Source organism: Emydura macquarii, unplaced genomic scaffold, assembly GCF_026122565.2.
Source record: "Emydura macquarii macquarii isolate MOO-44397 ecotype Brisbane River unplaced genomic scaffold, CSIRO-AGI_Emac_v2 contig_967, whole genome shotgun sequence".
Taxonomy (NCBI): Eukaryota; Metazoa; Chordata; order Testudines; family Chelidae; genus Emydura; species Emydura macquarii.
The window spans coordinates 77,079-94,406 of record NW_027131104.1 but is presented as its reverse complement, the minus strand read 5'-3'; the positions used below and the strand labels follow the sequence as shown (position 1 = coordinate 94,406).

General features: G+C 53.4%; 1 protein-coding gene across 2 annotated transcripts; it reads right to left on the bottom strand.

Moving 5' to 3' along the window:
- Positions 1-307: 307 nt before the first annotated feature.
- On the bottom strand, positions 308-15,733 carry SLC39A14 (solute carrier family 39 member 14). 2 transcript variants are annotated; one of them, XM_067543670.1, is made up of 9 exons: positions 15,431-15,733; positions 13,584-13,865; positions 12,764-12,950; positions 10,027-10,196; positions 5,606-5,728; positions 4,726-4,911; positions 4,325-4,532; positions 3,147-3,331; positions 308-2,277 (listed from the first exon to the last, which is right to left on the bottom strand). In XM_067543670.1, exons 1-9 carry the CDS (start codon positions 15,647-15,649, stop codon positions 2,131-2,133), a joined length of 1,707 nt encoding a protein of 568 aa, XP_067399771.1. In that variant the 5' UTR covers positions 15,650-15,733; the 3' UTR covers positions 308-2,130. The 2 variants fall into 2 exon arrangements, with proteins under 2 accessions (XP_067399771.1, XP_067399770.1); XM_067543669.1 differs by lacking the exon at positions 10,027-10,196 and adding an exon at positions 7,385-7,554 and having other exon boundaries at positions 15,431-15,732.
- Between the last annotated feature and the right edge of the window lie 1,595 nt (positions 15,734-17,328).

Here is a 17,328-nt window from a genome sequence, read left to right as displayed (position 1 = left end):
ACCTTTCTTCTGAAAGAGTGCAGGGGGAAATATCAGGAATAGCTCCTGCTCAGCCTCTGCAAGGAGGACAACATAACAAGGCAACACAACTTTGTGCTTCAACAGACAAGTAACGAGACAAGGGACTGGACAACAATTGTTCCCTTACACACCGAAGAGCAAGTCAAGCAGACGGAATGATCACAGGAGACAGACTGGCTGCAACAAACTCGACACCCCTCACAGAAGTAATAATGCTTTTCATCAGTAGATCTCACAGCACTTTACCAAGGAGGCCAGCATCATTATCCCCATTTTCCAGATGGGGAAACTGAGGCACAGGAAGGGGAAAGTGACTAGGTCCAAGGTCACCCAGCAAGCTAGTAGAAGAACCAGGAAAAGAACCCATAATCCCCGAGCCCTAGTCTAGTACTCTATCCACCAGGCCACACTGCCTAATCTGGCTTCTGTTAGCCACAAATTCACAACCACGGGAGGCAGACTCTGAAACAACCCGAGGGTGAGGGAAACCTGAAGGGGCCGATATTATCAATATGATAACAATAAGTTGGTTCGCCTAGCAAATCTGGGGAAAACCAGCCTGGAAGCAGAGTTCTGAAATGTCTAACTCCCTTCGCAACTCCTGCTGCTACGTAGAGCTGGACTCCAGTTCCACAGACTGTTGCTGGGACCCCATGCCCTGAAGAAAATTACAGCATCTTAAAAAACCCTGCAACTCAGCAGCGTCACCGTTTAAAAGCAGACGTACAATTCCAAAGGAATCTGGTCACGGTAGAAGGGTCACTCTAGCAGGACGGCCTGAGAGACTGGCACCAGGCTTGTCTTCCATACTGCCCCGGTCTGAATGCAGCTGCCATGCTCTTCCCCTGAAATGAGGAGAGCCTTTGGGATCTTTGCTTCACGGCTCAGCTCTCCCTGCTCTCAAAGGGCCTCGCGTTAAGATGGAGGGATCCAAGCACTCTTCCTTTTTTGGGGTGGGAATCCAGGAGAGGCAGTGGTGTTTGGCTACTCTATCTCCCAGAGGCCACCCAAAAGTATCCATTACTGTAACTCTGACCTGCAGGTACTACTGTATAGTTCACTGAATCCCTAGGGGAGCAGCACAGCTCTCCCCCTGAAGCAAATCTGACTGCATATCAAACACTTCTGCCCCCTTCTCTTCAGAGCTACCTGTGCAGTGAGTGGGAAGAGACCAGAGCAGCAACAGCTGTGACTAGGCGACTAGTTTTCAAGAGCAGGGGGGCAGGGAAACCACGGCTGCCTGCCCACTTCAGTATCCAATACCTGTGCCAGGAAAGGACCAATTCTAGCACAGCAGTAGGATACATTCTTGCTCACCCCTCTCCCTGGGTGACCTTTCCAGACTCCCTTCAGCTCTCTCTTTCACACTGCACACCAATCCTCCAGCCCAGCAGACTGTGCAGAGACCTGGTACGTGACACTGGCACAGGAAGCTTTTGGGAGAAGGAGAGCCTCGCTTGAACAGGTCTTTTGGTTGTATGTTTAGGTCCAAATGGCAGGTACTCTCCCCATACTAAAGGGAAACACCAGCTACCTGCACAACCGGAGCGTTGGAGGCAACAGGTAAAGCGTGTAAATATTGGGGCTGTCCCGTGACCCCTTTTTCTGATTCATGGCTATTCCCTCCCCCACAATTCCATTGTCTGTGGAGGGATTGAGTAGGAGGGATGGACGGGTACAAGCCTTCTGCCTCGGAAAAGTGGCCTCACGTCCAGCGTTGACACCACATCCGATCCCCTTCCATCCCTCATCTGCAGAGGAAGGAAAAGACGTAATGTCCATGGTTGGAGCCCTCCAAAGAGGGCGAAGCAGCCAGAAAGGAGCCGGTGAGCCCATTCTCCTGATCCTCTCACATGTCCTTCCCAGGAGTCCCTCTGATGAAAGGCGAGGAGAGGAAGGGACACTAGACTGGAAACAGGTCCTCGGGCCACTTTAGATCTAGGGCAAGGAGCTTCATCAGCCCCCCTGAAATAAACGATACCAAGTCTATGGAAGAGTTTTAATGGAAATGCCTCTTTGCTGTAGTGTTTGGCCATGCCAATGCCTCACACAGGTGCCGTCAGTCCGTGTGCTTGCAGCTGGGAAAGCCCAACCAAGCCAGGCTCGTCCCTACCCTATCTGGATCTGGCCCGAGAACATGGTGAGCAGCAACATGATGATGAATCCCGTCAGCAGCCCTGCGTTCTGAATCGCGAAGGCGGTCAAGGCGCTGCCATTCCGCTCATCCTCCTGGCTCACTTCATTCATCTCAGGGAACTGAGAAAAGAATGGTCATGTTTCAGTCGTGGGAGTTCTCCACCCTCCAATCCCCCGTCAGTTTGCACCTGCAGATATGATTCTATAGATGACAGAACAAGGAGCAACGGTCTCAAGTTGCAGGGCGGGAGGTCTAGGTTGGACATTAGGAAAAAGTTTTTTACTAGGAGGGTGGTGAAGCACTGGAATGGGTTACCTAGGGAGGTGGTGGAATCTCCATCCTTAGAGGTTTTTAAGCTGAGGCTTGACAAAGCCCTGGTTGGGATGATATAGCTGAGGTTAGTCCTGCTTTGAGCAGGGGGTTGGACTAGATGACCTCCTGAGGTCCCTTCCAACTCTAATATTCTATGATTCTATGCAGATCCCTGTGCCGCAGCCCCCATCTATTATTAGGCATTAATTGATATGGGGCTGTTCACAATCAAGGCCACAGGTTCAGGACATGACCCTGTCCACCCCTGCTCGGTTAAGAGCTGATAAATATACAGCTCAAAGTGGTCTGGCTACAAGGCTAGCTACACACCCTACATTTTGGTGGGCACAAGGGAGTAATTCTCCCTTCCTTACCCAGGGTTGCAGCTACTTCTGACTTACACAGGCTAGTCCATGCTCCTTCTCTGGTCTCCCAGAGGCTTCACTGTGGAAAGGCAGAAGGGAACCCTGGTGTACTGCATAGGACGTTGCAGAGCATTGCCGTTAGGCAGATCCTCTTAGCTCCTAGAGCCCTGCATCCTCAAGACATTGCAGTGCGACAATAATCCTGCCAGAGGCTCATCAATGCTAGTAACTCATTGGTCACTGCAGGAAAACCCCCGAAATGCTCTGATCCCCTTCCCAGCAGCCCTCGTTTATGTCGGTTTGGGATTTACCATATCAGCCAGCGCAATGTAGAGGAACATCCCACCAGCTAGAGCAAAGATCCAGTTGGCGGAGAAGTGACTGCCGGCCAAGATCCCAAAGGCCAGTCCTAGGTAGCAGCAGCAGGCCGAGATGAAGTTGAAGAACAGCGCTTGCTGGATAGTCATGCCGGCATTCAGCAGGATGACGAAGTCACCTGCAAAAGGGAGGATAATGCAAGGAGGAGGAGGAGATGGACAGTGACCCGTGAGCATCAGTGGGATGGATGCATCAGCAAACTCCTGCCCACTGAGCAACACCGGCAGGCATCCCCCTGGAGAACAGCACTCAGCAATTGGACCCCTGATCACTGAAGTACTTAAGCACATGTATAACTCTAGGCGTGTGAGTAACCCCACTTAAGTCAAAGTCAATGGGACTATTCAAAAGCTTAGCGTTAAATAAATGCTCAAACATCTTGCTGAATCAAGGCCTTTTATAATAATAATTCCTTGCTCTTACAGAGCACCCTCCATCCTTAGACCTCCAAGCGCTTTAAAAAGGAGGGCAGGGCATCATTATCCCATTTTACACATGGGGAAACAGGAGTGCAGAGAGGGGAAGTGACTGGTCTAAGGTCCCATAGTGAGCTGGCGGTAGAGCGAGGAATAAAATCCAGGTCCCACTGCATTCTGCTATTCATGAAGCAGTGTTAATTCAAGCCACATCAATGCAGTTAACTGCAAAATCGGAGACGCCCTAACAGAAGGGCACCAAAACTTTGCAACACTGACAGAATCACCGATTCACCAGGTGCCTGAAGTCTCCGTCTATTTCCACGTACAACTCTCTGCATTCAAAGGCACACCAAGGAACACATAGCAGGTGTTTTACCAGATGTCACACGATCTAAATTTAATCACAAACACCCATCATTTTCAGAACAGATTACACAACGTGATTTAGCAGCTTTCCTACCCTTGCTGGTACTGTTTCACATACCATCCTCCACCACACACACACACACACTTCTCTTTAAAGGACTGCGAAGTTGGTACATTTTGTTGAAGGTTGAACAAAAGTGAAGACATCGGTTCAAGTTAAGCAAATGTTTTAACATTTCCCTTAAGATGGATTTAAGCACACGCTGAAATGCTTTGCTGGATCGGGACACAATGCAGTTCAGCTGCACAACTGAAGATCCACGTACCCAGCTCATGGGGGAACTCCTCGCAGAGAATGGCCACGGAGGTGCTGATGCCTTGGAAGACTGACACGGTGAAGGAGGCACCGATGGCCAGGCCGTCAATGAAGTTGTGAAGGCCGTCACTCAGGGTGATCATCCAGGCCAGCGTGCCGATGTCAGAGTATCGCACCCCCTTCAGCCAGTAGCACGCACTTTGAGAAGCCTGCAGGTCCTGCAGGGGAGCACGCAAAGTCACATGGGAGCAGCAGAACCCCACAGGCTGGGCCACCAACCCGCATCGCACTGCGGACAACTCCGCTTGTCTTACTGTGCTGTGCAGTGTCATGCCCATCTCCGCACACTAAGCCAACACCTCCAACCAACAGCTGTCACTCACAGCAATCCCAAGACAGAGAGGCACTGACCTGGACAGACAGAGAGCCCACAATGACCTTCTCATCCACGGATGGGTTCTTGCACTCCAGCTCACTGTTTCTGTGAGGAATCATGTGATCCATGTCCCCATTCTGCAGTTTTTCAGTGACCCCTTCCTCCTGGTCCTTCTTGGAGGGGAGGGTCTCAGGGCTGTAGTGGCTGTGGCCATGATGGTGCTGGAAGGACACACGTATTTACAGGCTTTAGCCACATGCAACATGTGTGCGTGGAGTCACTTGTACTTTTCCGGCTCAAACACCTGGGGCATGTCTATCATTTTAGCTTTCCCACAAGCTAGAACAGGAAACCCGGCACAGATGGCGCCACTGAAACTAAAACTACTAGGAAATGAGTCTCTGGTTATTAAAGCCCAACATTATAACAGTACATTTCCATAGCCTCTTTCATCCCAGGGCACTTCCATCTCTGCTAGCAAACTGTGCAAACTATACACACACAGGAGTCAGTCCTGCTACCTCTGGGATAATACGGGACAGATTTTGGGGTGGATCTGGAGAAGGAAGAAACATACAGCATTATTCCCAAGTGCCTCCTACTTCCCCCTTTTCTGTTGAAAATATAACCCCTACCCCAAATGTAAAAAGGAATCATCGTTCGTTACAGAAAGATCTAATCTTTTCTATTCATACACAGGATTTAAGTGCCAGCAAAGCAGGAGGCCCTTCCAGAGTGCATCAGTCAAAGGCATGCAGACGATTTAGATTCCACTCCAAACTGAAAAACTGTAGTGTGAAAAAATGGATTTTTGAAAACTGCACCAGAGCAAACCCATCGGGAAGTGCCCTTCTGGCAGCGGTACCATCTGGAAAACTACCAATCCACTCCCTCAGGGGACTAGCTCCACCTTACCTGATCCTTCTGCTTGAGAAGCATCTTCAGGATTTTCTCTGTGAAGAAGAACAAGTAAAAGCCCCCAAAGACCACTGCGGATTTGGAGACATAATAGTCCTCCTGAGGGTTGAAGCCAAAGGCCTGTAGATAAGGGGCAACAGAGAAAGATTTGAGAACCATTAACTCCAGCAGCACCCCTCACCTCCCTTACCCTTGTCCCTAGGATTGCTCGGTACAGGGGCAGCAGAACAGAATTTCAGTTAATCTTTTCTCCCCCAATGAATGCTTCAGGGGAAGGCATAACACATTTAACTGTGCAATACTATTACATGCTAGAAAGGAAGGTCTTCCTGACCCCAGATGTAATCAGCTCATGCCCTGATGCATAAGAGTGGTTAGCCTGTATCATTTTTATCCCACAGAATGTCACTGCAGATCCTATTCACATTCATCTAAATGTCTAATACCTCTATAAATCTCCCTCAGCTACTCATCTCGATATCCTGCGACTTCCACAGATTAATTACACACAGGGTAAAGAGAAAAATTCCTTCGCTTTAAATCTACTGGTTTTAAATGTATTGTCCCTCCTCTTACAAGTCAGCTGTGAATATAAATACAGGCAGCTGGGCCAGTCAAATCTCTGTTAGCAAGCCCACTCCCAGAAAACATCATTAGCAGACCTCCCCTCTTCCTTCTGAGCACATAGAAACAGGAGAAGCAGCTGCACCGCTCCGACAGAGCATACTGCACCAATGATCACTTATCAGGCAGCTGCATAGGGGTTTTCTGGACAGTAACACTCCACCTCTCCGTTGATTCATTTTGTGTGTGCATAGAAGGTGTTTTCGGTACGTTCTAGCACACGAGGTGGGGATCCTTTTATCTCAAAGCCCAGACTGTCTAAGTCATGTCTCACAACGATCTCACCACTGAGACAATAGCCTGGAGCGTGTCCACTCTGCCAGCATGAACACTGAGAGCTGTACGTAAGGGACACGAGTAGCTCCAACAGGCAGTTAAGATTCCCCTCAACGTGGAGTCCTCTCTCCACCCCATCTGCTCGCTACACTAAAAGTGATCCAGTCACGCCTGGCTTTGTTCACACATCAAAGTCAATTTCTTTATATGGCTTGAGAACGGCCACTGAAAAGTTAGGCTGAAGTAGCTATGTCAGTCAGAGGTGTGGGGGGAAAAAAAACCCAACACACACACACACACAGCTCTGCTGACCTAACCCCCACGGTGGACATAGCTATGCTGACAGACAAATGCCTTTCTCAAAACACAGCAACCCTCGCTCAGGGAGGCCATGCTCCTGCAGCAACAAAAAAGCCCCTTCCCTTGGTGTTGGCTGCATCTGTACCATGGGGTTATGCCAGAAGAGCTATGGCGCCCTAGCCTGTGCCAGTATAGTCAGCCTAGTGTAGGCTTGGAGATCCGACAGGCTTTGAGTTCCTCTGAGCTGTGCTCGACCACAGCCTGACACCTCATCCTGGTGGGTAAGTAAATATCATCAATGCCATTTTACAGAGAGGCACAAAGGCACAGAAAGGGGAGGTGGAAGTGATTTGTCCAGACACACTATCAATGGAGCTTTACACCCCCTCATACAGCAGAATTTAACCTTGCTTGTAGGCCTTAAACATTTCCAGGACCAGATACGGGCACAGACCAGGTGTGACTATATCTTTGTCTCCCTGAAACCCTCACTCATGTTTCTCCTCAAGCTCCACTGGCTTCTCCTCAAACCAGGGAGGGCAGACAGACAGACAGACCCGCACGCCCTCACAATACCTCGGGGATGAGCTGGAAGAGGGCATTGGAGTAGAGAGTTCCAATCGCCAGGGCTATGAAGTAGAGGAGCAGCCGCTTGTAAAAGGTCTTCTTCATGAAGGGCACCACGCTGGCTCCCACCAGGGAGCAGAGGGAGATGACGGTCACGCAGAGGAAACCGTAACCCCAGACTGCCGCATGCGTGCCAACCCCACCCCAGTTACACCACAGAGGGGGGGAGAGTCCAGGGCAATCAACACAGGAGAGCAAAGAAGTGAATCCACACCAGACAGAGAGAGAGAGAGAAAGGGGGGAGAAAAGGGAACATTTATTAGTGATTTCATATCAATCTGGAATTGGTTCAAGGAGGCCACAGGCAAACCTGGTACGAGATGGCTCTGGAACTCGGTCATGCCGGCCCCTTTGGGGTGGGCAGGATGGTGGCTGGAATGCTCCAGGGAACGTGGATCAGCAGAGCTGGCCCTACAGCCCACACTCCAGAATGCAGCTTCAGCGACTAACTGCCCCACAGACTAGCCTGGGGGATGGATTTTCTCCTTGGGGAAGCAGGGATTTGGGTCAAGGAAGGAGTCTCTCACTTTAAAATAAACACTCCAAGAGTGGAGTTTGGCTTGTGGCAGGCGGATGCAAAGAGTATTTTGAAAAGAAAAAACAAAAACAAAAAAAAAAAAACCCACAACCAATCAGGGCTCTACTCCCAAAACAGATTAACTTTCATGGTGACCAAAAGCCCTTAGCAACCAGCCAGTGGGCACATGCCATTTCCAGGGGCATAAAGTCCCTTTAATGGGGGAAAGGGGGGGGAAACATGTCCGAGTTCCAGCACCACATTGAGCACCTAAGTTTTACAGGCAGCATCTCGTACACTCCACCCGCATCACACAGCTGAGCCTGTTCACCCTATGCCAATCTAGTGCACTCATCACTGGAATATCTGGGCACCAGACAAAATCAGAGAGGCCCATCCAGCCAAATGGAGTTACCTGCGTTCACGTTCCATGCCGTGAAAGTTCTCATGCTACGTGCGTGCTATGGGGGTGGAGTGCGCACCATTATTACAGTTCCCATCCGATCAGGAAACAAGGCATTTGTTTGGTTTTGAAGAGAAAAATATAATAAAGTTACAGTTCTGGAGCTGAAAAATACCTCCCAAAGTCCTACAGACAAGGGGTTCCATCAGACTCTGGTTCAGAGATGTGGTAACAGCCCTGGCCAGCACAGGAAATGCAGGAATGCTGGGGGTTAGGTTGAAACCACCATGTCTGGGAGACCTAAAATGAAACATACTAGCTTTTTTTTTTAAGCTTGCAAGGGACCAAGAGAAACAAGCAACAACCCTGCCGTCCCCAACTCCCTCTGCTTGCCAGCAGGCAGCTAACAAACAGCCAAGAGATTCTACACTCTGGGGCACTGGCAAGGTAGGAAGGGTAATATCCATTTAAGACTAGATGCCCTGTCTTCTCCAGGGCAGTACAATGCACACACATACACTGACTGCCAAGGATCACTGTGGAAGGGTCACTCTAGTGATAAGCTGAGATTTTCTTTTATTCCACGACTTCTAGGCTGAAAGTTTGAGGATCTGAATGGATGCGAGTTCCCTAAGCACTAGACGCTGCTCAGAACATCCTGCTGCCAGAAAGCAGGATGCCGGAGAAAGGTACGTTTCCAACACCTGATTGTAAAGCGCATGGAAATATTTATTTAGCTCCAGAATTGTGCAATTAAAACAAAAATTAATGTGTGATGTATCTGACAAAAACATCCGGGCACCAGGAAACCTCACTTTGCATAAATCCTTTCAGGGACCCTGCCACCCTTAATCAGCAAAACAGAAGCCAGGAGAAAGCTGGGGTCCCAAGGCAGGAGGGTTTTCTTCAACCCATTCTGTGCATTGTTACCCTCCGCTCCTTCCTTCCTTCCTCCCTCTTTCACACCCCTTCTCATGAGCCCCAGGAACGCCCCTACACCAGGTTCTGCCCATCAGCCCTGCGCTGACGCAATACAGATGCTGCATACTCCCACACAGGAGTGCCCTGTCCTCTTAAAACTCCCAGGCATTGCATGATATACTTGCACATGCTTGGTCTATAGTTAGTGTCACTCATCGAACCTTGGGAAGTCTCCCCTTTGAGTGAGAGGTCTTGATTACTACACTCTGTTGCACGAGCAGAGAGATCTCACTGGAGCTAGGACCACCCATGTGTCCGCCAGCTGCAACTAAGCGGGGCTGTGTGACCAGCCAGCAGGTGTCACAAGGGGGAGGGAGGGAGCTCTCTTCTCTCTCCTTCCAGAGCTAGGATCCCCGCCAGCTGCACTGCAACTACCGTGGGCCATTGCTGTTCTCAGAGAGGCTGCAGGCAACCAGACAGGAAGGAAGGAAGCAGGAGAGGATGGCACAGGGCTCCCCATGCTGCCTGATCACCAAATGTTAACTCTGAAGAGACCATGTGATGTTTCCTGGTGCTCGGAGGAACAGGAGAGTCCTAGAGAGCCACTGGGCAGGAAGCCAGCATGGAAAAGAAGTTTCCCTTGGCCTTGGTGATGGAGAAATCTGTTTGGCAGGGGCTGGGCTGTACATGCCAGCAGGAGAGCCAGCCCGTTGAGAGAAAGAGAGAAGGGCAGGGTGTGTTCTACTGCACCTCTGGGATCAGCTGGAAGAGCGCATTACAGAGCAGCGTCCCGATGGAGAGCGCGATGAAATAAGTGAGGACCCGTCGGAAAAAGGCCTTGTTGGTGCAGGGCATGATGAAGACTCCGAGGAGGGAGGCCAGGTTAATCAGTGAGACACTGAGAAAGCCAAAGCCCCACACTGCGGAACAAGAAGAAACGAGGGCCGGATTACCACGGCTATTTGGGGTGGGGAGGGCCTGACGCCAGCAGCTCTGGACACAGCAGGGCAGGGAAGGCCATGGGAGACAGGCCCCGCCGAGGAGCTGGCTTGGCTGTGACAGAGGATCACTCTGTGCTGCTCGGGATACTTTACCGGCGGCACAGTTACAGGGTGTGGAAATAAACCTGGTTAATGGTTCCTCGTGTCTCTGAATTCCTTTAAAGGGCACTGGGAGCAATTATGCGCCAAGCGCTGCGCTCAGCCGTACCCCATTAAGAGGCCGGAAAAAGTGAGAGAGAGCCAGGAACGCCCACGGGCAGCGGGGAGAATCACAGGCACTGGAGAAGGTCCAACAATGAGCTTTGCGTTCCAAGAGGGGGCGCTGTGGCTCTGAGAAACCAGCGGCTGGGGCCACTTTGGATTGTTAAAAGTCCCCAGGCACTTTTGGAAAGTTCACCTAGGACTCTCCTTTGATTATAAGCCCTTCGAGGTAGCGTTTGCACAGCACCTAGCACAAGGGGTCCTGGTCCATGGCTAGGCTCCTAGGCAGCTACCACAAATACACACCCCCAGCACCCTGGCCTCCTTGGGAAATTCTCATCTGAGCCACTGCATGCTGCTTTCCTGAACTCTCCCACAGCTGCCATGTGATGGATGGCGTGCTACTCTTCACACTCCAGTGCTGTGGGGCTCTTGAACTGCTGCCACGGTCCATTCAGAAGTGGCAGCATTTCAGCGGTGGGCAAAATGCAATTCATGTAACTAGTCTGTAAGGTGCTTTGGATGAAAGGGGCTATAGAAATCCCTGTTATTTATTAACCTCAGAGAGAAACAGCCTTGCAACAGGATCCTCTAGGGAAAGACATGAAACAAGCCCCGCAGAGCTGAATTAATCTGGAACAAATGTGAGAGAGAGCATGAGTGTGTGTTGGGCCAGGAAAGCAGGGCACAGACACAGGCAATCCATCACCATTTTATCAATGAAGGACTGCACCGACTCTGCTATACAATGGAGCTAAGGAGTGCTGACTGCGCTGGGAACTGAAGTCACATGCACCAGCAGCAAGTTCTCCACTCTGAATTGTCAATGGTCCAGTTATTGCTCTCTCCCCACTCCGCAGTGCCATTGGGAGGGAAAGCGGGGGCGGATTCAACAGGCTGCAAACTCTAGTCCCTCTGTGCTTTTTGTGGAATCTGCAACAAAATTAACTCCGGGGGAAAAACCATCGAGAGTCCAAGCTGCCCCTGGAAAGTTTGCTTTCCAAGGTCTTCACGAGAGACAGGGCTCTCCTCGCCTACAGAGAGGAGTCTTTGGAGCAACCTAAAGGAGGACAGGAAATCCAGCCCCCGTGTAACATTTTCTTGCATGCTCAGGTGTGGACAGGGGGACTTTACTGGGTCCCTCTGGCTCCACACAACTGCCCCAAAGCGATCACTAAGAGGACAAGCTTAAGAGCAGTACAGTGCATTTCTACAGCACCTTTCATTCCAAAGCGCTTCACTCTCACCTGGGAGACAGGTAAGGATTGCCACATAGATTATAGAGGGGAAAACTGAGGCCGGGGGGAATGTGTTTTCCCCACGGCCGAACAGCGAGTCAGAGGCACAGCCTGGAATGGAGCCCAGGAGTCCTGAGTCCCAGTTCATCACCCTCCTTATCTTTTTTCTGTCATGTAACACAGTTGGGGGATGAAGACTCTGATCATCCCACTCCTGCACTCTGCCATCCAGCAGAAGGAGCTGCTGGCACAGTGGGCTACCACCTAGCAAACAGTCCATTCACGACTGCCAGCCCGATTCCAGCTTACACTCAGAAAGCACCTTCCAGGGGCAGCTGTTGGAAAAGCTACGGTTTAATGGAAAAAAAGGCCCCACTGTCTAGGCGCTCTGTCCCCACAACTCTCCTGTGTAACTAATGTTTGTCTATACGGGGAATTAGTTCACACTGGGGTGCTGCACATTAGCTTGTGCATGGGAGGCAAGCTGCACTAAGCACGCACATGGGACAGCTGTGCCCTGTTTCAATCCACATCGCCGTGTACATATGATGGGGCTTGGTGCAAACCAAGTGTGTGGCATTCAAAGGGGGGGAGGGAAGGTATCCCATTCTGGGATTTTTCTCGCTGCACATTGTAGGATGTATAGCGGAAGGTAGCAGAATTCCGGGACTTGAGAATCAAATTCCCACCACCCATGATTCTGCTCCCCCCGGCCCAGGGTTCTTCACTTTCTGGGCAGGCTAGCGCCATCTTTTAATTGCTGTCAGCCAAAGACACAGCTCTGAACGCGCAGCCCAGCCTCAGTGCGCCGCTCCTGCTGCAGGACTGAGGCCACGTCTTACCCTGGCCGGCTGGGGAGGAGAAGGGTTAGGAACAGGTGCTTTCACATTAAGCCCAGAACATGCCCCGTTTCTGCAGGGAGGGCAAGAAAAAGCATCGGTGCCCTGCACGCGAGAGGGGTGCTCAGAAAGCTCACTCTTCAGCAACGCCTTTACAGCTAAAGCAGGTCCCAGTCCCCCGGTCCGTGCCCGCTGGCTACCCGTTCACCTTCCACCGAGCTGGGCTTCCCCTCCTCCGTCTGCTCATTCTCCTCGTTCTCCAGGTTCTCCGACGTGCACGCCCGAGACTCCAGCTGCTGCAGGATGGTTGGGCAGAACTCCTGGAACTTGCTTGGGCCGACATGGGACCCTTCACTCAGGTTGTGGGCGGCAAAGAGCTCGGAGGAGCGGAAGCACTGGGGTGGGGAAAGAGAGACCTTCAGCACCCCACGGCTGTGCTGGGCTGTCCGGCCTGGCAACACAAGGATCCCCAGGGGGTTCCTTGATTGCATCCTCTCCCTCCTCACCACCCCCTGCTACCTCCTTCCCCTCCCTGCCCAATGCACACACAGCAGGCCCTCCCTGAACTCAAGCGTTTCCCAGGGCATACGAGGCCCTAACCTTTTCTGCAGGTCTAATGGGTCCCAAGAACCACCCAGCTGGAGGGATGGTTTTCCTCCTCCTCCCTGAGAATCCTCTCCATACAGAGGCCATACCCCCCCCCCCCTCACCCCGACCCCATCACAGCCCTGCTCTTTAGGGCAGCTACGCTTGGTCTGTGGATTCCCCCGACCCACAAGAGCCAGGGGAGCCTCCCTTTCAAACCCCCCCTTGCCCGACTTCACCAGCTGGCTCCGAGCGCAGAAGACGGCGGGCATGGGAATATGGTGCATGGCAGCGGGGGGAGGGAGGACAGCAAGCACAGCCAGGGCGGTGGGGACCCAGTGCTCGGTGTTAACGAGGGGAGGGGGCAGCGATGGGCTAAGACCGGGCTATCCCTCCTGGGGCCCGGCCGGGTCTACAAGGCAGGAATTCACATGGCACCTTACCCGGGACAGGTTCCTGCACTGCGGCTCCGAGCAGGAGACGTTCTCATGTCCCACCCCCACGTCCAGGCGATTCAGCAAGGCCTTGAGCTGCGGCAGGGTCAGCGTGTCGCTCTCGCCGTACCGGCGCAGGAGATCCTCCAGGAAGGAAGCCGCAGTGACGGCGGGCCGCGGCAAGGCATCTGGGCCAGCCCGCGCCAGGCAGGAGATGCCCAAGAGGCAGAGCAGCAGCACCAGGAGGTGGCATCGGGGACTCACCCCCAGGATCATGGTGCCCTGGCGATTCTACAAGAGGAGACGGGCCGCGGTGAACGTCAGCATTCCCTGCAGCCCTGAGCACGAAGCAATTCCCTCCAGACAGCTCCCTGCACTGCTCCGTGTCCAACACCAGCCACGGGCTCCTGGACTGAAAGGGCCCAGACCTCCTAGCTGCTAAGGCATGCAGACAGCAGCCTGTCGGGTCAGACCAACTCCAGAGAGCACGCCAGGCTGGGTGAGGCCCCATCTTTCCCGCTCTTCTATTCGATTTCCCCACACAAGACACGTGCCCCCCACCCTCCCCCCCGAGGTAAGGACGACACAGGCCTCTGAAGGGGTGGCAGTGTGCGCTCTGGGGGGCAGCACATTCTCTTTGCAGCTGAGCATCACCCAATGCCACCCCGCACGGAGGTTTCCCGCTGGGAGGGTGATAGCCACGCGCTGCCGGGTTCTCTCTGCACGAGGAGGGTGATTCAGCGTGGAACCTCAGCAGGAGGAGAGCGTGCCAAGGTTAGCATTGAAAGCACTGATCCCTCTGGCAGAGGAAAGGTACGTGGACTCCCCCTCCCGCATCTGTACCCAGATCAGGACTCCAGAGTCCCTGGCACCCCTACAAAAACACCAGCGACTGCACCATCTAGGAATCTCAGGGAGGGGAAGGAAAGACAGACACTGCCAGGAAAGCGGCTCTGCCATGTGGCCCATTCCCAAAGGGTCACAGCTGCAAGGGCTGCCAGGAAAGGCTCTGTTTGCTGAACTGCTGCACGTGACGAGCCGGAGCAGAAAGAGGCTGCAGGGCTGCTGCCAAGTGACTCCAGCAAGGTCAAGGCAGGTCAACCATTTTTAAGGGAGAAAACAATCACCCGGGCAGACAGGGCACAGGAACGCTATCGCAGGGGTCCAGCATGCCGTGGGGCTCAGACGAGGAAGGCAGGGCTGGAGAGGGGATGGCGGCACAGACAAGCCTCCCCAGAACACAATGCTTCTCACATTCTCCTTGGGCGCCCAAGGAGCCAGGAATGGGGGCGACGCTCATTCCAGGCTGCAGGTCAGTCTTGGGAGGGAATTCCCAAACTCTCAGGCCCAGCGATGACACCACGGGTCCGCCAAGCATTAGCTCCACTTCAGTCTCCGCCGGCCACTGCCCTGGATTTGTCCCTAGCAGCTTCTCAGTTGCTCATACAGCCATACAGGGCTCCCTGGCTGGCATCCCCCCCCCCGGTACGGTGACATCCAGCACACACAGAAACGTTCACCCCCATGACATAAGGGGGTCAGGATTCTTGCCAATGTTTAGCTGGTGGGGAAACCGAGGCACAGGGGGGCATTACTTGCCCCAGACCACAGAGGGACTCTGCGTCACACTCAGGAATAGTCCCTGGGAGGCCCTGGAGCCTGCCCATCTCTCCACCCCGGCAGCACGGACTGAGCCTGGCGTGGCAGACAGGGCCATGCTGCCTCGTGCGGTGTCGTGAATGAGGGGAGAAGCCCTGGAGCATCCGCTGCCAGAACCACCACAGGTTGGGAGAACCCCGCTTCCCCTCCTTCCCAGCCGTGCTCACAGCAGCGTTCCCCCGACGCAGCGCACTCACCTTTGCCCGGCCCGGCCCAGAGCCACGCCGGAGTAACCCAAAATCACCGCCGCCAAGGCAGGCCCTCACCGGTGATGGGGCTTCACAGTCCCTGGAGGGGGGAGAGGCAGTGTGAAGGGAGTGGGGAGTTAGCTGCGGGAAGATGGTAGATTTCATGCTGCCAGAATGCCCGGCCCAGCTGGGAGCTACAGAGGAGTGAAGTGTTTCGTCTACGTGCATGGTTAACGCTTCCTGCTGAAATGCGTTCTCGCTGAAACCAGCACACCCTCTGCGCCTTTGCGATGCTCGTGATGGGCCAGCTGTAGGCTGCCCCCCCCACCTCTCATCGCCCCATGCCAAAGCACCGAGTGTGGCAAGCACTCAGCACACCAGACCAGCCAGCCGACCAAGTAATGCAGCCGAGCGTCCCAGGGGATGCCCTCGTCTACAGGCCCAGAGGCCTCCCTCGTGCCCTGGGGAGACAGCCCACACAACATGCCTCCTCCCCCTCCTCCAAGACTGCAGAGCTGTCAGGAGCACAGCCCGCACACCAGCACAAGTGCTAGCTACCGCTGCCCTTGCGCAAACATCGCCCCAGGCCATGCAATGCCTGGTGGCTGAACACTGCCGCCCTGACCCAGTGCTACAAACACGGGGGTCGAACCAGAGCAGGCGGGTGGAGATTTGGGACGCTTCCTGTGACGTGACAAGGCCAAGAAGTCGCAGCTGGCCATGACTGCTTTCACCTCCTTCAACACCACACACCAGGACGCCCCCGCAACACAGACCCATGGACGGTGCAGGGGGAAATTTTATGCCCACCTACTACACACAGGTCCCAGCTAGGGCTCTGCCTAGACAGATGGGCACCACAGCCAAGACCCACAGCGCTAGATGTGTGCAGCATTCCTGGCCTAAGAGTTGCACCATGCCTGGTTTCATTCACCCCTCTGTATCTTAAATTACAGCCACTGCTCGAAGCCTGCAGAGACCACGGCTATAGACCTGCGTCCCCATAGCCACGTCCCTCCCCAGTCCCCACACGGCTAGTCACCCTGATTGCCTGTATAGGGCACTGGGTAACTCCAGGGCAGGCTTCACACATTCAAGACAAGGCCCCTGCTCCAAGCGCTTCCAGCCTCACTCACAAACACCACACACACACACACATGCAGGTAAATCTCTCCAGGGTAAAGCCCACCCAGCACACATGGGAAGCTGTTTCTGCCCCAGTTGGTTCATGGCCAGCTGGGGTCAGGAAAACATTCCCTCCTAACCCCCTTTCCCAGGGGTGCAGCACGGCAACAGAAGGCGCATTAGGAGGCATCCAGCACAGACCCAACTGGTAAGCCTCCATATAAATCCACAAGGGCGAGAAACTCGCCAGGAAACAGCACACATTGGGCTTCCCGCTGCCAACCAGGGACGAGGCTACGGCTTGCAACTCTGAGGAGTCCTGCCGAGTCAGACTGTTTTCCTGGGAGGAGAAAGTTGTGTCTCTGGGATACAGGAACATTGCCACATTGTGCTTCTGAGACCTTATCAGAGGAAAGCCTTGGGTGCCTGGGAATGTCAGACTCTCTCTCCAGGAAGGCCAGCTGCATACTTCAGTATTGTTTCGTTTCTTGGCTCAGACCTTGCCAAATTTCTTCCTCCTCTCTCCCCAGATCTCAAGCCATATGCTCCTGAAGCAGACTTAGGCACAGGGGTAGCAGCACATCTCCCAGCTGGTGCCCAGTGTTTTAGCAAGAGGTGTCTTGGTCACTAAGCCCAAGGGAAAGCAGCTCTGAGTCCCAGCTGTGGGCATAGTTATTTTCAGGACTCCGGACTAGCACAGACTAGCTCCAACTGCCAAAGAGAAGGATGGTGAAGTGGACAAGGTGCTAGCCTGGGACGCAGGAGACTCAGATTCAATTCCC